The sequence below is a fragment of the Drosophila mojavensis genome, unplaced genomic scaffold, assembly GCF_018153725.1.
Source record: "Drosophila mojavensis isolate 15081-1352.22 unplaced genomic scaffold, ASM1815372v1 contig_36, whole genome shotgun sequence".
Classification (NCBI taxonomy): Eukaryota; Metazoa; Arthropoda; class Insecta; order Diptera; family Drosophilidae; genus Drosophila; species Drosophila mojavensis.
In genome coordinates this window covers 12,624,844-12,645,629 of record NW_025318858.1, presented here as the reverse complement: position 1 = coordinate 12,645,629, position 20,786 = coordinate 12,624,844, and the positions used below count along the sequence as shown (strand labels likewise).

The window sequence follows — 20,786 nt, the reverse complement described above, 5'->3', positions numbered from 1 at the left end:
AATTTGGCGCTTAAATGTTAGTTAAATGCGCAAGATGCTCTATGTAATAATATCGTAAGCGTGTTTGTATTCCTATCGAATAGACTTATCGACTGCGTGTACGGCCACACTGCGACTTGTGGATTTTAGCAGTTGATGCATGCAGTCACACGCGGCAGTCTGGTCGGGTTCTCTGTGTTGCGCACGGTTGTCTAAGCGGTGCATTTAATCCCAGTAATTGTGGCATTTAATCAAATATATAAATTAAATGTGAAAAACATTAGTTTTATGAATAGCGGCTGCATCGATTCTGACAAGTATTTGTTTCGCGGTGCAATTAGTTTTAGGCAACATTGCAGACGAAATAGCCAAGCTATTTGCAGTGGCCACTAGAGATGAGCGATTCCGTGACTTTAAAAAGTCACTGTGTCAACTGTTCCTGTGACTACACCTTTACGCATCTGTAGGAAGGCAGAGATATCATGTGACGCTGACTGAAAGCCTTTTACTTTCAATTCTCAACATACGTTGCGAAAAGTCACAGGTACACACATACATACATATATATACCAAATCGCTCATCTCTGGTGTGCTTATGTGAGGTGGGCGTGACACTAGGCGGTAGCGGCAACGACAACGGCGACCGAAGCACATCCAAAGTGAAATGCAAAGAAAGACGGGATTAAATACAGTGAAATAAAAGCATTGCAAAAGTTGCCAGTATTGTTATTGCAATATTGCATGTTCTTTCTCTTTTGTGTTTCTAGCTAAAGGCCAACAAAATCGCAAGTTGCGCTTGTATGCGAGCTTGTGTGTGTGTCCGAACGTGTGTGAATGTGTGTAAGTGAGTGTGTAGAAAGAGTAAAGCAGAAGCGGCAATAACAACGACACTAACCACAACGAGAGCGCAACTCTGTTTCTGCCTGCAGATGTGGAAATAACTAGCCGAAAAACATATAATAAGAAAGCAATAAGACAACGAAAACTGCCTTGCTGGCTTAACGGATTTACCATCGCCGTCTACGTTGTTACGAAAAAACAACATAAAATAAGAAAAGGTAAGGCCCTGCCATACACAAAATGAATGCATATGAAATATTGCGACTTTTGACATTTCTGTGCAGCAAAACAACAAATGTTGCGTTGATTGAGTGTGCGAATGTGTGCGCGTGTTTGTGTGTAAGTGTATGTTTGTGTGCGTGTTTGTTTGAGTTTGTGCAAGTATATAAAAGATAAGCCGAATTCTCTGATAATAACAGCTGAAGTTGCGTAGTTCAAGTCAGTGTGTCACATTGAGGAGTCAGCAATTCAAAAATTCTCGAAAAAAGAGAATGGGAATCGAGCTATATATATATACATTATATATACATATATGTATTATTTTCCATCTGTCCATTTGGACAATTAGGACATGTTTCTCATAAAGAGCTGTAAACATATGTAAACAAATGTTATAAATATTTATAAATATATTAAAATTAAATTTAGAAAAAAATCATGTTAATTTTTTAAATTTGTGTTTTTATAATATTACAATGTATTGTCGATAACTGAAAATTATCTTTATAAAGGATAAAATAAATGTTTTTCTTGGGAGAAATATCACAAATTTTTATAAATTTAAGAATCAATTCGTACCTACCTACCAATCGACCTCTATTAGAGTTCAGAATCAATAGATGGAATTCCATTATTATATTTAACAATGTCGCATGTCCAAATTTCAACAAATACTCGTTTTTGGTAACTAACTTGTTTTCGCCATAACAACATAAAGCGAAAAATAACGCCAAATATTAATAATTTATTTAAGCTATCTTATTTGCAAAGCGTATTACTTATAAATATTTTTTGCGCCACTTACCACAAGTAAACATTCGACACATTTATTATTCCGTTGCTCTTTCCATTGCCTATCCCCAAAAAAATAGGGAAAAAAATGAGAAAAAAAAATAAACTCAGCCCGCTCTCTAATATTCTGTTTCGTGCGCTCTTCGCGCTTGTTGTTGTTTTTTTTTTTTTGCTTTTCGGCTTTTTGCCTATCTTCTAATTACACATACAGCACAAGTTAATGAATTCTTCGCTTAGTGTGCTTTACTGTACATTTTGAAAGTTCTCCACAAAGGTGTGTGTGTGTGTGTGTGTGTGACTGATGATTCATAACGGTTAGCGCGCTTATTGCCGTTTGCCTTTTGTTGTCTGTCGCCATTCGCTTAGAATACATGAGTGCTAGCAACATGACAGCTGCTTGGCAACATTGTTGCAGCCCAGCATCTTTTTGGCGCTGCCAATGAACTTTTCCCACAAATAAACAAACAACAGCAACAAAAACTTTCACTTAGCGAGCCCATTGAAAGAGATAAATGGCATAAGATAGCCGCCGCCAATTGGCCAATATCCATGACGTGCCACGCACGCAGCCCCAAAATAATCCAAACAGTCAATTAAAAATGACAGCGCACCGATTGCGAAAAGTGAAAAGCAATCAAAAAAAAAAAAAAAAAAAAAAAAATTAACAAAAACAAAATAAACAAAATATACAATAAGCCGAAAAAGAAATGAAAATAAAATACACATAATTGCTTATAAAACACCCACGTTGCTCACACGCCGGCTGTGACGTCATTCGACGGCAGGCCGAAATTGGCAGCTTGCCAGCAACACGCACATGTATCTATTCACGATTATGGCGATCAGCTGGCAACATGTAGTAGGCATACATATGCTATTTAATTGCAGCTTGTGGCTTTGCGGTCCTCTGGCGTGTTAAATAACAGATGCCATTCATAATAATACTGTGATAATACTGTGAAAAATTAGCTAACTGTTTATTTTCTTATGCCAAGCTTAAAGCAGCTGACGATGACGACGAGACATCGAGATCAGATTACCAGACAGTCTAGTAAAATGTGACATGCCATGCAAGTGTGTGTGTGGTTATGTTAGTCTGTCTGTGTGGGTGATAAGAAATGAGCAATATCAAGTCGAGCCACAAATGCACTTGGCAAGTGGGAGTACATTATATGATTATATATGTTTGTGCCTATTTATGTACATACATAGATATCGCGAAACGTTATTGCAACTAAATGTAGCTTATTATTGTTTTACATTTATATGTAAATAGAGTCAACTTTATTGATTTTCTAGAAAACAGAGTTAGAGGATCTCAGATTCTCAATTGTAGCTGTAATGTTATTTAACTGTTGAAATTTAACAGCAGTACTTTTAAGTGTTGCTGAGCGGCATAGGAAGCTTGTGTTGCTAAACATTTCGAGGAGTTGCTAGCAATATACTGAAAAGAACAAAGCTTTTGCAGCACTCAACAGACCGCATGACGTCACTGACCGCAGCAGGCAGTTCAATGGCTGTCGCCAAACCTTAACCGAATACGGCGCTCCTTTATCAAACATATATATTATGTGTAAACATATGCATGTGTGTACACCAAAAACTATGACAAAGCATTTAGCTTGCCGCGCACTTCAGCTGTGCATTAAAAGCGAGTATCAAAAGCCAAAACAAGTGGAATCACAAAGCCATAAACAATGCAAAAGTGACGCGACTTTTTAGCATTGATTGTTTTTTGGCTTTTAACGGCAAGTTTTGTTATTTTGTTTTCTTTTCTTGCTCCCCACACTTGAAACTGCTCCTTTTTGCAGACTCTTTGTTTACAGCCCCAAAGTGCTTCAAATTTCAATGAGTTGCAACGGTTTTCATTTTTTACTGTATGCAATTACACTTGGAGATAAATTGAAGGCAGTTCTGTATAGAGGAAACGAAATCCATATTATATGCTTATTAATTAAGATGTAAAAATATAATATATATTTATATTATTATAACAAATATAATAATATTTTGAATAGAAATTAATAGTTAACAAAAATGTAGCTTGTCTTAAGACTTAACCTAAATATTTCAACAAAGGCAATAATTTTGCTCATCTTACAATACGTCTAAAAATTAACAGACTTTTCAATTTGTAGAACTTTACTTTCTTTCAGTGTATGCATAACAGGCTGTTAAAAACAGCTTTTTGCTTTTCTTTTGGTGTAATGTTCATGTTACAGTGAACACTCGAATATGTGGCCCGAGTTAACTTTCACTGTATTTGGGCTTTTGATTTTATTTCATCTGTGCTTTAATTAAACCCATTGCTTTATTTTAATTTTATTAGTTTTTCTGTTGTTGTTGTTGTTAGGTTACCAAGTTGCAAATTTTTGATAGCACCTCGAGGCGACTATCGCACAATTTAGTATATTTGAATTTCTCTGTTGTGCTTCGAAAGTTTTACCAGACAAAGAAAGTTGAATGGGCATGCAAATCTGATTGGAGCTGAGCTGAGCTGCGCTGCGTTGAGCTTGACTAAATTAGAAATTCCAAAAGAATTCGGCATAGGAATTACCCATTAAAGTGAGCTACTGTTTTGTGTTGTTGTTATTGTTTTTGTTTCTTTACAAAAATACATCTCTTATCGCGTTTTCCATTCATTTCATTAAACAGTGTCGAAGTGATTTTTCTTTAGTTATTTTGTGTTTATTTAGCTGGTGTTAGTAAATATTGATAACAGGTTGCACTGTTAGCACCAACAAGTTCCGCTCGGTGACTTAGGTTAATTAGAAAAAGTTTCTTTGTTTGGATCAATAAACTTAACTACTGGAATAACAAACTACTTTCTAGGTGTAGTAAAAGCTTACTTTGTTTATATACAAATAATTTGGGTTTTCTTTTATGATTCCCTTTCTTAAAGTTTTTATGTTGTATATATACTTTTGCGAAATTTTAATTAATCTATTTTATATAATAAATCTTTTCATATAATAAATGCGCTACATTAGCCTAATTTTGTATTTGATATCTACACTCACTTAATTTAATTTGGAACTTTTCCTTTCTTCTACATTAGAATACATTAGATCTAGAAAGACTTAGCTCTCCATAAGAGTGACCAATAACCACCTTCCGAGGCTTCTTGTGTAAGAATGACATATTATGTCTTATTGATTAATTTATACATATATTGAAATTGAGATTGAAAAATTCAGCTTTTAAATTTGATATCAATTTGTTTCATCACGTTAAGCACTTAAATTATGTCTAATATTGCTTTGCAAATTTCTTTTCTTTTATCTTTATTTATAATCATAGCATTCATTAACTGATATCTGATATTTATAGCGATTAAAATGATATTTATTTTGTTAGATTATAATTTATCTATGTTTACCTATGCATAACAAAATATTTATTCAACCAAATATTATATATTTAATATAATCTTCACTGCAGTAAGTGTGCTTGTTTATATTTGATAAAAATGTATGATAAAATAATAATTGCATATACATATAATAAAAAAAATATAATTTATAAAATATAATAATATACAATAATACCTAAAATACAAATATATCAATGTATAATATTATATATTTATATACATATATTCGCGGATAAAAGAATTCACTGGAAAGAGTGTGTGAGTGAGCGAGAGGAATGAGCTTTATACACACAACACACATGCGTTTCTGTTTTTTCGCTCAATAATTAAATGTTAAATAGAGAGGCACACAGCTGTTATTCCACTTGCAGCAATCTCCCTCTGCCTCTGCCTCTCCCTCTCTCTTGCTCACTCTACCAGTGCGACTCATACTGCTTCCGTTTTCCTTAGCTTCTTTACCGGCATCATGCTTTGTTCTCTTATCTTAAAGCACACACACACACACGCTCGTTTAACAATAAATATGATTATTTATTTTAATTTGCATTGAGATATTCTACTCAACTAAACAACATTATTTGCCAGTATTTGACGACCTTGCGCCGAAACTAAAAACAAACAAACATGGAACTGCGCGAATTGGGAATTGAGAATAGGGAATTGGGGAATTAGGGAATTGGGAACTGGAAATGAATTCATTTGCTGTGCACATTTGGTTGGCTAATGAATTAAACATGAAAGCAGCCAAATCGATTTTCATTTGTTTAATAGGTCACGAAAGCAACAACAACAATAACAACAACAACCAACAGCAGCGACACAGAACAACTTCAAGAAATGGCAATGAATATCAATGTGCAGATGGCGAAGAGGCACGCACTTTTTTGTAAATTGCCTTTTATGGCTATTTAGCATAGTTTCTTTTACGTTTAACCCGCTTAACATGCGCAACATGCATCAGCAACAATCACACTTGTCAGCAACATTTTCATTTGCATCTAAATAGAGTGTGTACATATATACATGTGTATGGTTATGTGTTTCTATATATGGCATATGTCACTGTAAAAGTTAACATTTATAACTGTTAGCAACATTTATTATGAATGATGTTAGCATTAACATATCTGTTAGGAACATTTCGGCTGTATAGGTTATAATTGAAACTAAGATTTGCTATGACATAATGTTATATATTTACAAAAAACGTCGGCTCTAATGATAACAAATCAAACTGATAGTAATATTTTGATTATAGAGGTTCTATTTTAACTATAACATTATGATCTTATTTATTTATTAGCACTTTTAAAAAGCACCACTGTTAATAATTTGAAGATGTCTGTAAACTACATAACTGCCAGCAACTATTCGGTATAATGCGATCAGAACTCACTATAAATATATAAAATTAGAAAAATATGTAAATAAAAAAAAAAAAAAAAAAAAATTAGTTTCTATAAACAACTTTTGATCAAATTAGTTTTAAAGCCTGGGAAAATATATAAATCATCGACGCTGTGAAAAGAGGAAAAACAGCTCAAATAAGAGCACAAAAAAGAAAAAGAAGACCAAGAAACCGGCTTAACAACTTGATTCAAAGTTCAAGGACATTTATGCAGTCAGCGCCGTGCAGAAAACTTGCAAGTTGCGTGAATTGCGTTGGTTGTTGCAGTTGCATTTGTTGTTGTTGTTGTTGTTGTTGTTGCTGTTGCAATATTGTAGGCGACATGGCAAGTGGTTTTTGTGTGTAGAGCCCAGTGAAAACTGTCACATGGCAGCCAGGCGCACCCAGAGGGAGCCACAAGCCGACACCCACTTCGCCATCTAAAGTGCAAACATTTGTTCGTCCATTGTTGCGATTTGAGGGCGGTGGCCGTCAAAGTTGAACTTTTACTTTTCCTTAACATGGTTTTACATGGGCATGAGCGGCAGCAGGCAATGTAAAATGTGCATTTCGAGAGCAGAATTAATATTGAATGAACTTTAAGAGCGGCAACTTTCAATTATTTATAGTTGAGAATTCCTCATGGATTTATTAATATTCAATTACATTTTGCTATGCATCCTATCGCCTTTCTTTGTGTGTGTGCGTGTTTTTTTTTTTTTTAATCAATGGTAATCAATCAATCACATATATACATTTTTTTTATTTATTCTCATTTTTTGCTAAAATAATTTTCGAATTTTTTAAATATACCAACAAATTATATTCTCAGTATGATAAATATATAACTTAACAATTTAGATATATATATAGAATAATAAAAAAAAAAGGAATTATTGATAAAAGAAAATTTAAAAAAAAAAAAAACTTAGTATTTAAAGAAAATAAAAGAAAGAAGATATTAAACTGTATATAAAACAAGTAAGAAAGCTCTAGTCGAGACTGCTCGACTACGAGATCCCCTGAACCCTTGGAGCAATAGATATTTCAATACTTTTTCGCGACTTTCAGCTTACACAAGAAACACGCACACACACACGCACGTACGCACACACAGGCATACATACACACACACGCATACAGACACACATACACACACACACGCATACATACACAAACGCATACACACACACATACACACACACATACACAAACACATACACACACAAGCAACCACGCATAAACACGCATGGGCTGCAGTGTGCGCTTACTATGAGAACTTAATTGTTTAATAACTTTTTTTATGGACGTACGATCTTCGTGAAACTTTTAGATTATGATTATAACATGAATATGCATGTAATTGCCAAAGCACAAGTCTCTAGTATTTGAAATACGCTTTTTACAAAAGTGAGGGTGAGGGGGTGAATTTAGAGGTGGGGGGTAAATTTTAACAAAAACCGAAATTGTATAAATTGCATATAAGCATACATTAAAAATTTGGAGACTCTAGCAATAAAGGTGTAGAAGATATAATTTTATAACTGGGTTTCGATAAGGTTTTTTATCGATAAAAAAAGATCGAGATGAGTTATCGATTTTTAATGATAAACTTGATATGCGCGCTGTAATTACGGACATTTAAAAAAAAATTTGAAGTCTCTAGCTCTTATATCTTCTGAAATCGACGCGTTCATACATACGGACAGACGGACAGACGGACAGACAGACGGACAGGGCCAAATCAACTCAGCTCGTCACCCTGATCAAGAATATATATACTTTGTGGGGTCTGCCACGCCTCCTTCTCCCTGTTACATACATTTCAACAAAACCATTATACCCTGATTTCCCATTGAAAATGGGTTCAGGGTATAAAAATTATAAAATAAAATACCAAAAAAAGAATAAAAATAAAAAATAATGTAATTTATTCATTATTAATATGTATTAATAAGTCGGAATATTTACTCATATATTTTATGATATATAAAAGTAAAATTTAAAAAAAATTACTTTTTTTTTTAAATATCAATAATTCATAATTATAAATGCTTATAAAGCATATAATATATAAATAAATTTTTAATAATAAAATAACTGAAACAATAATTTAATAAATATAAAATAATAAACTAATTATCAAGAAATATTATTTTAAATATACTTTAACTATAAGTATTAAAAAGAAAATATTTATATAAATATATATGGGAAAAAAAATATTTATTCATAAGCCAATTCAAATATGCTGAAATGCAAATTGACAAGCTTGCACTTGTTCCACAGTATGGAAACTAATGAGCAGGGCATATTAATAGATACATTGTTTCATCCCTGTCTGTGTGTGTGTACATGTGTATGTATGTGTGTGTGTGCATGCGTGTGCATGCACTTTAGCGCTGTCTGCATGCACTTTAGCTTTGTCTGCCTTTCTTTATGCAGACGTAAGTGTAATGTTTGTAAGTGTATGTTTGTGTGTGTTTGTGTGTATTGGTGTGTGTGTTGATGTTTGTGTTTTTTGTGTGCGGCTTTTAACCCTTGGCCCTTAAGTCAGCAACCAGACAGAGCGAGGGTTGCTGCTGCTGTTGTTATTTCTCCATAAGACTTGCCTGAGCAAAGTACGTACATAAATCTTGGCACATCTTGGCAGCTGGATACTGGATACTGAATGCTATGCCCAAATGTCTGTGTGTTTTGTGTCTGTGTGTTTGTTGTGCGTCTCTATGCGCCGGATTACTTCCTTTGTGCCCAGTTCCGCATTTAAATGCCGAAGTTGAAGTGTCGACGCCACTTGAACACATGCCGTATTTGGGGAGTTGGATTCCAGAAACGCATTCCCTAGATGCCGCCTGCTGGCTGCTGTTGCTGCTTCTTCCGCCCCTTCACATCCCAGCCAGCTGTCGCAACTGTCGGGTTGTCTGCGCGTATCTCTTACGCCCTCCAGTCCGCCATTGCCAAGGGCAACTGTCACGTTGTAAACGCCTTTGCCACCGCTTCCGCCGCTGGGCTGCCTGCTAATGGGCACAAGCTTTTCGTTTCGTTTCGTTTTGCTGGCCTAATCAGCATACTAAACACGTTTGCGGCTTTCTCAACAATCTACCAGTGCCCAATTTTTTATAGCCAACCAAATTACCTGAGCCCAAAACACTGCTCCAGCGTATTTTCGCTTCGGCTCAGTCCTGTGTGCTTTTTCAATGGAACAGCGCACAGTACATTTATATTTATATATTATTTTCTTTTATTTACGTGCCTTGTTTTCAACTAGCTTTTCCAATTGATTCATTCGTTTAAGTTTGTAGAAAACAGAACATAATAAAAAGCAAGTAGAAAATAAATGAATTATTTACATTTAATGCGGAATAGAATTGAACTTGATCTGAAACCTAGAAATATATTTCTTTTATTCTTACTAAATATTTATCAAGATTTAAGTCCAGAAAATATTTGAAATTGCATTTTCTAAAAATAAAAATGTTCTTTATAAATATATTAATTTCCCTTAAGTAAAACCGTTAGCTAAAATCCAAAGATTGTACATTCCAAATTCCTTTACTTCACATCTTAACTGAATCATGTTTAGGCTCAAGAATTAGTGCCGAATCCATTTCAATTCTCATTGTTAACTGAATCACCTACCTTACTTTAAAAGTACTTTTATTCGGATGCTCTGAACTAAACAAAAAAGTATTTAAAAAGAAAACTATAAATTTATAAACGTCATTCAATTAGCTCAACGTAAAATTAATTCAATAACCGTCTGAATAGCATCTTTAATATTCGTTTCCCTTGAAGAACCAATGATCAAAATAACTATTTTTATTTTCGTTTCCTTTTCTTTTTTGTTTTATTGCTTTGTTCATAAATGTGATTCAATTGTCAAGTATTGCCAGTTAATCATAGCTGTCAATGGGCATTGATATATGAATAGATTTTTTTTATTATTGTTGCTGCAGTTGTTTATATTCATAAAGCTGTATTTCAATTAAAAGCAATAAAATAAAAATGTTTATTAAATTAACTATTTAAAAGTTATTCAAATATCAATCGAGAGACAGATTTAAAATACGTAATGATGTGCGTTACTTGTGTTACGTGACGTAACTGAAATTCTGGAATATATCGGTGTAATAATTTTGATTGCTGTTTCCACTACTCTTGCATTTGGGAAAGTAAATATTACAATTATATATAATAATATTTAAGCAAAAGTATTATTATAGATAAAGTAGTATATATAATAATATTTTTCTTATATATTATTGATTATTATAATAAAATATTTCATGATATATTTTATAAAATATAAGAATAAAAAATATTTTATTATGAAGTGATAGATTATAATATAATTCTAGCAATATTTTATTTATATATGTAAATAAAAATTCTTAGTAAGAATCAAGTAATTTGACAATTCAATATTTTGTTTATATTTGTAAACAACAATTTTTACTAAAAGTAACGTAATTTGAAAAAAATATAAATTTTTTTTTTGTATAATACATTAAATAGTTTTAAAATTTTATATTGATTTCTTTTTATAAAAATTCTGTGAATAATATATTAAATAGTTTACAAATTTTATAATAGTTTCTTTATATAAAAATGTTATATAATGCAAATATATTATGTAATATATATTATTATATTTATATGAAGCCCAGCTGCAGCAAGAAGCTTGATAAACTCTAATTACCCTAATTACTTTTAATTTGATTTTTTTGATATTTTTTTCTGTAACTTTTTTTTCATCAGTTGTAAACTGGAAAGAGTCGAATTTCACCCAACTTTTGTATATGCAAAAATATCGATTCTTTTATTTAGGCTTCTTGTAATAATAATATTAATAATAATAATAATGTTACATTATAATTTTGTGGTATATTTCGATTGCGTGGCATTTTCTTTTTTCCGGTTGCGTTTTGTTTACTTTTATTCTTATTTTCCTCTTGCTCGTGGCCCATTAATTTGACGCTTGAGTGCGTGTAAACCTTAATTAAACAACTTTTATGAACTATGAATTTTGCAACAACAACAAAAACTCAGCTCTAGTGACTCTCTTAGTCAATTGTCTCTGTGTGTGTGCTGCTGCTTTTTTTTTTATTATATTATTATTTTTTTTTTATTTTGCTTAGCTTTTCGTTTCTTTTTTCGGGTGCAACAACCGAAGACAAGGCGTTGCTTTAGGCGCACCTGTTCAACGGCCAAACTTGCCCCTGGCCCAACTTCTGCCTCTCCCTCTCTCTCTCTCTCTCTGTCGCTATGTCTCTGCTCGCACGTGTTCTACCGTTCGCTTACTATTTTTGGCACATGTGCCCACTATTATAATATTGCCCACCATTTAAGGCGTTTCAAATTATATTTTTTATTCCGTAATCAAGTGAAATTTAATTATAAATGCAATTTTTTTTTCTTATTGGCTTCGTCTGGGTTCAATGGGCGCTGCTTCAATTGGCTAGATTCGCTCCGAAGTGTCTCTCTGGGTTCGCTTTGTGTTGGTGTTGTCTGCGTGGGCAACTGATATGACAAGACCAATAACAATAGCAACAACAACAACAACAGAAGCGACAATAACGAGAAGAGCAATCGTCGCCAACGCATATATTTTCCTGGGCCCGGCAGCTTATCGATTTTTAGTTTGACGTAGTAACGATTCTAGTTATTATTTCATTATATATATATAGACACAGGGATGTTCATGCAATAGGTTATTGACAATATAATAATTTACATATTCTAAATGACGTTGGGTATCTTGGCTGGGAGGTTGGATATGTAAACATTGTAATGGATGTTTTCAGTGGTTTGATATAAGAATGGCGAAGAGGTAGATTGGTATAGATATAGATATAGATATAGATATAGATATAGATATAGATATAGATATAGATATAGATATAGATATAGATATAGATATAGATATAGATATAGATATAGATATAGATATAGATATAGATATAGATATAGATATAGATATAGATATAGATATAGGTATAGATATAGATATAGATGTATATCTATATCGTGATGTCTTCTCAGTGATTCATGGAACGCTGCACATCGCACTTAATTACAACTACAGGGTATATCCTAGCCAATCGCACCCAACAATATCACCTACATATATTCGCTCCACTTTGTCATTGTCAAGCTAATATACTTTTTCTTGGAAATTTATCGCAAATTTTTTATTAGACAAATATCATTAAAAATAAACTAAGAGAACGGTCCGGAAGGTAAAGTGCAAATAGAAATTCGCACTTTAAATAAGTAAGTAAGCAATCAAAAATTAAACCTGAACTAATTAGCTTTTCGAAGAATTATCTATGATCTTTGAAGTATTCCATTTGATTTTTTATAGAGGAATAATTGCTAAATAAATTTAATGATATTTAACATAGATTACAGTTCCTTCCTTCGTCACCTTATCAATTTTTATAGAAAACTTTTTAACTAAAAAAATTCTCGTACAAACGACGACACATCCTAAATTTGTATATACATTAATGTAATTATTCTTTTAGAAACTCTACGCCATTCTCTGTGTTTCTCGCTCTCTATTTTATCTATCTCTACTGACAGCACTCAAAAAATACAAATGTTAAACGATCCGATAACAATCTGAGGTTTTTCAATGAAAGTTTTCAATTAAAGCTGATAAAAAGTTAATTGTTGGCAGGTAATTAAGCGGCTTATAACTATTTAGTTGAAGATTTCGAAAACTTCGCTCAAGTTGATTGTAAGAAGTATTTAGTTCTCCATTTAACAGAAAGTGTGAAAAATTGTTTCTCTTTACGATTATCTTGACTTGAATGCGTTCCCACAATTGTTAGCGCTCGATCTCTTTTCTCTCTCCCTCTCCTTCTCTCTATCCCCCTCTGCATCTCATCTCCTCAGCTTGAAGGTCTTTGCATAACTTAAGTTTACACAATGCATTAAGGTGTTTTATTTTATTTTTTTATGGCTCATTGCGTGCATACCCCTAATGTAGGTGACATTGGGTCTGTCATAGCTTTTCCATTGCATTCGCAAATGTCATCGTTTGGCTTCCATTTTGGTTTGTATTTCTATTTGGGCTACGAGCATGAGAGAGAGAGAGAGAGAGAGTGAGGGAGAGAGAAAAAAAGGTCAAATGGTTTTTTGATTTCATCGGCGTCGCCGTCGTCGTCTGAGCAACAGCCAAACAAAATGCCAAATGTCATGCTCAATGGAACTTGGGAACCGTTGCACTTGCTTGGCCAGCAGTTCTGACCCACTTGGCAAGCATATTGGCAAAATCTGCGCCATTAGGCCAAACAAATACAAATACAAATAGAAAGAGCAGCGGCAACATATGAAATTTCTCTACAATTCGCACTAATAAAGATGACGACAACTTCTTTGTGAAATGGCATTGGCTTCGCTCCTTGGAGGATTGGCAACTGGCTGGACATTAATTAAGTTAATTACCTGTCCATTCGCCTTTTGGCGTCTAAGTGGGCGCTGTCTATGGCAGTCCTAGGCACGCCTCTCGATATGCCGGCACGATGGCTGCCCAAAGGTGGCGTCATAATAGCGCTTGGTAATGAGGTAATGGAGCAGTCATAACTCTGGGCATAAATTTCCATTTGCCAGAGAGAAAGGCAATGCAAAGGCAGACAGGCAGGCAGGCATGAATGTTGCCGCAACATGTCACGGCAACATGAATATAGCAAAAACCACAGCAACAACAGCAACGACAACAAATACTCTCCATAACAAACCATACAAAATATCGTAATTCAAATTTATGGCTCGACACGCGAATCCCCTCGAAAAGCACAAAAACTGAGCGTCGATCAAGCTTAAAGTGCTTTCCAAGGGGTGTGGGAGATACCAGGGGGAGGCGTGGATGAGGTTGGAGGAGAGAAACCAACACACGTCTTGCGTATAAAACAAAAGCTAAGTGGAAACAGAAAAGATTACAGCCAGCAGCGAAACTGAAATACACTGATTTATGCTTTAATAAAAATTTAATATTCATTTAAAGAAAATTTGCTTATATTTCAAATGTATTTTATATTTTTATATTTACTGCTTTACGTGGATTGATTTCGTTTAAAAATTAAATGTTTATTTAATCTAAACTTATTTTTCTTAATATATTTATTATTTTAGATGAATTCATTTAAAAATATAATTTACTTATATATTTATTTTGTTTAAAAACTTTCTTAGAAATTTAGTTTGCCTAAAAATATATTTTGTATTTGAAAAATATTAATTTAAACTTGAAAATTAAATATAAAAAATAGCTTACAAATTTGCCTTTTTTTTTTACATATTTTAATTTATTATTTAAATGACTAAATTATGGACTGCAATATGTGTATTTAAATTTTGAATAAATCACTGTAAGTTCTTGCGGAAACCTTTGCTAAAATTATGATTAACGTAAAACAAATGTACATGGAAAACAATCATTTAAAAAATAATCATAAAGAGAAACAGCTGACAGCTGTATTTTGAAAGAGCTTCATTTTCCCATGTTCTGTTCGATGGCTGAAAAATAAAAATACCCGGATATGCATTACAGACTTTATGATAAAGTTATAGTAGCTCTGGTGAAAGGGTATTCATATAAAACTTAAATTCAGACAGCTTGCAACGATGGGCAGACAATGGCTAAGTGAAACGTGCCTGTGAAGAATAAAAATTATGATGAACAAAAAAAAATACATACGTACATATAAAAAATCATAAACGAGCTTCAATCAGCGGTGCGGCCGCTGCCACTGTGTGTGTGAGTGAGAGTGAGAGGTTGCCAAATGCTCAGAGTTACCTAAGTGAGAGGGAGAGAGGGAGACGCAGTGCTGCATACTCATAGCAACGGTCTGACATAACCCACGTACGGCTTTAGGCAAAGGAGCAGGGAAACGAAAGCGGACAGCTGACTCATTGAACGGTTATGCACGAGGATGGCATACACAATAAGAGAAGCAAAAAAAGAGAGAGAAAGGGAGCGGAGGATAGAGGCAAAGTAGGCATTCAATTGGCAATGATCGCTTAATGACAACAATTTCAATAATTTGCACAGACTGTGACGTGAAACATGGAATGTCGAATGTGGAATATGGAATGTGAAATAAGGAATGCGGAATGTGGAATGTGGCATGTGTGAGTGCTGAGTGCTGAGTGCTTAAATGAACTTGACAGTAGAAGAGTTAAGAGTTGCTCTCGCAACTATAGAGCGTGACAGTTAGTTATCAAATTGCCCGCTTTGCCAACGTTTGATCCCTAGCTAGCGACACCTGTTGTCCAGGCAGCGAACAGGGCCTAACTAAATGTCATAAAAGTCTTAGATTTCATTATGTTTTAAAGAATTTAAAATTGGAAATATAATTAAATGTACAAAAACACATTTTTAGGTCAATAAAACTTAATGATACTTAGTTAATTGCGATAAAAGTGTTTATTGAATATTTTTATAACACTTTTTATGGCTTACGTCTTAGGTTTTTATTTCATGCTGTCGGCGAAACTTTTTAAGTGGAAAATGTTAAATACATTTATGAATGTCTATTTTTCACTGGGGAAATTTTAACTACATAAATATATATACATATAATGATGTCTATTTGTTATAGCTCAATTAAATATCGATTTTAGAAATGTTCATATGTAAGCCAAGATTTCCATTGCTATGGCATTTACAATTTTTATATAAATTAATTAAATTAAAAGTACTAAGAAATATTTAGTTAATATTATTAAAAAAAATAAAATAAAATAAAAACTAGTAAATCAAACGAATCTTAACTCATTTACTATAATTTTTCGTTTATTTCCTTTATTCGATCTACAAGTTTTTATGATATTAGTTTTAATGAAGTGTTAAGATTATTATTTAAAAAAATATTGTATAAATCAATACTATTTTTAAATTACATACAAATATTTTACGAAAGTAATATTTATAATAATATTTATATAGCCTTAACAAAGAAAATCCAATATATGGGCTAAATTCACAATAGGTTTCACCACTTAACTTATGATTAGATAAGTTAAGCTAGTCTTAAAAGGCAATATCATGTTGCTTCGACCACGCTTAAGCGTTATTTACTGAAACCTAATTGGATTATGCTAAATATGGTCTAGTTGGGAGTGTGGTAACAGATTTCATTATGAAAATTACTAGACTAGAAACTAAGCCAGCTAGTGGGAACGGATACGGATGTGGATAAGGATACGGACTCGGTCACGAGATACTTCAGTTAATGTCCTGGGTGTGTCTGCTAGTTGCGCCTCTGTCGATATGAATCATCAGCTAGAATTTGGTGGCTCGACCTGGTTTATGCGGTGTCAGCGCGTTGCTGTTACTGTTGTTATTGTTGTTAACGGTAAATCGGTCAACGTCGTGGGGTTATCACTGGAATCTAGTGCAGCAAGTCAGCGAGTCAGACACAGCACCGAGCAGCACTTGGCTGCAAAATATGTGGTTGCAAACAATTTACGTAAATTAGCGCAATTACAGCTGGCATTCTTTTTTCATTTTTTTGTTTTTATTCGTACTGCATGTATCCGTCAGATACTTTCTAGTCTGAACAAACGGAGCCATTGAAACCGGTTTCAGTCTTGTATTTATTTCTTTTCCAAAGAGTTTCTGTTTATACTGTTTGTTAGTGTTTCACTGTTGTGTGTTAAATGTTGAATGTTGTTTATTGTTGTTTCTGCTTGAGACGTCAGCAGTTTTAAATTGTCAATAATAGTTGTCGCTAGCGAAATAAAGAGAGAGAGAGAGAGAGAGAGGGAGAGTGCGAGTATGAGAGTGAAACATTTTGCTGCAGCACACATGAGAGAGACATCGGCAGCAAGAGAAGTAATCAGAAAACGCAATTCAATCAAAATATGATGCAAAGTGTATTTGAGTTATTTACAATATCAAGAGTGAAGCAACCCGATCGAATGTATGCTTCTCTTTAGGCATTTGTCAAAATCGAGAACAAATCATTAATTCTGTCTCCATCTCTTTCACTCTCGATTATATAGCATGGAAGTTCAAACGGTAAACAATCTGCACAGCACCGCCGCTCTGTTGTCCTCGCTGCAAGGCGGCAACAGCGCCAGTCCGAATACAACACCCAAGAAGAGCGCCGCCGCCAATGCCGGCTCCGCTTCGTCCCAGCAATCCGCAACAGAAGTCGCCATCCTCGAGCAGCTCACCAAGAAGCAGCAGCAGCAACAGCAACAGCAACAACAACAGCAACAACAACAACATCTTGATGAACAGAATCGTGACTGCGACAGTCCGGCCAGCTCCAATTCGGAGCTGGAAAAGGATTTCCTTGAGCTGCGCGATCTGAACGGCTCCCTCACAGGCAGCGGTAGCGTTGGCAAATCGAATGGTTCGCTTAGCGGCGCCTCGTCCACCAATTCAGCGCCACCGGGCGCTAGTGCACGCAATGGTGGGGCAGGTGGTGGCGGCGGTGGCGGGGGAGGGGGCGATTGTGTCGGCAACATCAGCGCCAGTGAAGCAGCAACGAATGGCAGCGCCCTGCCGGCTGGTGCAGCTGGCGCGGCACAGTTCAAGAAACGTATCTCAAGCAGCCGCACGCCCACGCGCAAGGCGCACCGCATCAAGTTCTATCGCAACGGCGATCGCTTCTATCCGGGCATCACCATACCCGTGTCCAATGAGCGCTATCGTTCCTTTGAGAGCCTCTACGAGGATCTGACGCGTCTGCTTGAGGAGAATGTCAAGATACCAGGTGCAGTGCGCGCCATCTACAATATGGGCGGGAAAAAGGTGAGTGAAATTTTGCTAAAATACATATATACATATATATTTGAAATTCCATTAAATTTGTCTGCCTATAGATCACTGCATTGGATGAGCTGGAGGATGGCCAGAGCTATGTTTGTTCCTGCAACAATGAGAACTTCAAGAAGGTGGAATACAATACCAGTTCACAGCCGTTGGCCAATTTGACGCTGGCGAACAACAGTCGCTCCACGAATCATCGCTTGGCCAAGCTGCAGCGTCCCGCCTCGCCGCTAAAGAATGGCGCCCTAATCAGCAGCACCGGCAGCAACAATGCGCCGGCGTCCAATGGCGGCGGACCTGGCGTCGCCAATGGCAGTCCGCTGAATAGCTCACGTTTCAGCGAACGGAATAGTGTGGTGCATCCGCGCATCGTCACACTGATCAGGAACGGCACCAAGCCGCGTAAGATAATGCGGCTGCTCTTGAATAAGCGCAACAGTCCCAGCTTCGAGCATGTGCTGACCGCCATCACTCAGGTGGTACGATTGGATACGGGCTATGTACGTAAGGTGTTCACCTTGTCGGGCACATCGGTAGCGACGCTGGCGGATTTCTTTGGGCCGGAGGATGTGTTCTTCGCCTATGGCACTGAGCGTGTGAACACCGCCGAGGACTTTAAGCTGGAAGCCGATGAGCAGCGGGCCATCAATGCCATACGAAAGACACTACGCACAGCGGGTACCGCATGCAAGGGACCCAAGCCCAAGATGCCGGTGAAGAGCAAAAAGGTTTATTCGGCCGAGGCGGCACGAGCACGCGAAGCAGGCGCATCCGCCGCCACACAGGAGGACGAGCAGGCGGCGCTACTTAAGGAAACGGGCGTTGAAATTGGCGATCTGCCCGCCGCTATACGAGACAATTATACGCTGGATAAGATGATCGGCGATGGCAACTTTGCCGTTGTGCTTAAGATCAAAGATCGACAGACGGGCCTGCCCTATGCCCTCAAGATCATTGACAAAAGCAAGTGCAAGGGCAAAGAGCACTACATCGACGCCGAGGTGCGTGTCATGAAGAAGCTCGAACATCCGCATATCATATCGCTCATCATGGATGTCGATCAAGTAATAAACATGTACCTGGTCCTCGAGTATGTCAGTGGTAAGTCCTGGTTTGACAACTGAGAAAGGAACAACCATGAGTATTCGTCGCTTCTCCATTCCCAATCATGTATAAACCTGAATGGAATTAGCACACTTAATTGGAATGCTTTCTCCTTTATTTTGAACTAATTCTCAAAATATGCTAATTGAAATTATTTTGTTCTTTTTATTTTTAGGTGGGGATCTTTTCGATGCTATCACACAGGTCACACGCTTTTCGGAAAGCCAATCACGCATTATGATCCGACATTTGGGCTCGGCCATGTCTTATTTACATTCCATGAGCATTGTGCATAGGGATATTAAGCCAGAAAATCTACTGGTAAGTTAATTAATTCAATATGGCTGGCAGTATTTGTAATAAATGCTTCTTTCTCTATTTCGACAGGTGGAACTAGACGAGTATGGCAATGTTGTGCAACTTAAACTGGCCGACTTTGGTTTGGCCTGTGAGGTAACCGAGCCGCTGTTCGCTGTATGCGGCACGCCCACCTATGTGGCGCCCGAAATATTGCTGGAAGTGGGCTATGGCCTAAAGGTAAATAATTCTAATGCAACTTGTAACAGAACACGTTTGTAATGCTTGGATATTTTGCTTAGATTGACGTTTGGGCAGCTGGCATCATATTGTATATATTGCTCTGCGGTTTTCCGCCCTTTGTTGCGCCTGATAACCAGCAGGAGCCGCTGTTTGATGCCATCATTTCGGGCGTATATGAATTTCCCGATCCCTACTGGTCGGACATCGGTGATGGTGTGCGCGATTTAATCGCCAATATGCTGCAGTCGGATCCGGATGTGCGTTTCACCAGCGAAGATATCCTCGATCATTATTGGACAATGGGCAGTGAGGATAACGGTTGCGGCGAGTTTAGTAGATGAATCATGGCCGTTTGGGGTGTGTAAGCAGTCTCGCTACACCCCGCAAACCGTCATTTAGTAGTTTTTGTATTATGTAATTTAGCGCTATTCTATAGGCCTTAATTTATTATTTATACATATTAACACATAAACTACACACATTGCCGTTAAGAAAGAATAGCAACAACAAAACAACAACAACAGCTGCAACAACTGAATTAGAGAACTTAAGAATAATAACGTGACCGGCGCTGAATGATGTTGCGGACAGTTTTCTGAAATTCCAATTTCCAAACCGTTTACGGTTCGCTACTTTATATTCTTTTAACGCATATATATTTTTTAAAAGAAGGTACATATACATACATACATATACATATATTTTATTGGTATCTTTTAAAGTGTTTTTAATTAGTATTTTAATTGATTATAAATTATGAATAA

General features: G+C 35.8%; 1 protein-coding gene across 3 annotated transcripts; it reads left to right on the top strand.

Moving 5' to 3' along the window:
- Window positions 1-124: 124 nt before the first annotated feature.
- LOC6576636 (serine/threonine-protein kinase GA29083) lies at window positions 125-20,728 on the top strand. Of its 3 annotated transcripts, none has more exons than XM_015165288.3 (7): window positions 125-213; window positions 747-1,037; window positions 17,604-18,360; window positions 18,432-19,479; window positions 19,658-19,803; window positions 19,870-20,019; window positions 20,082-20,728. In XM_015165288.3, the coding sequence occupies exons 3-7, from the start codon at window positions 17,605-17,607 to the stop codon at window positions 20,361-20,363; spliced, it is 2,382 nt and encodes a 793-aa protein (XP_015020774.1). In that variant the 5' UTR covers window positions 125-213; window positions 747-1,037; window position 17,604; the 3' UTR covers window positions 20,364-20,728. The 3 variants fall into 3 exon arrangements, with proteins under 3 accessions (XP_015020774.1, XP_015020772.1, XP_032584640.1); XM_015165286.3 differs by having other exon boundaries at window positions 141-296; XM_032728749.2 differs by lacking the exons at window positions 125-213; window positions 747-1,037 and adding an exon at window positions 17,448-17,521.
- Window positions 20,729-20,786: the final 58 nt, after the last annotated feature.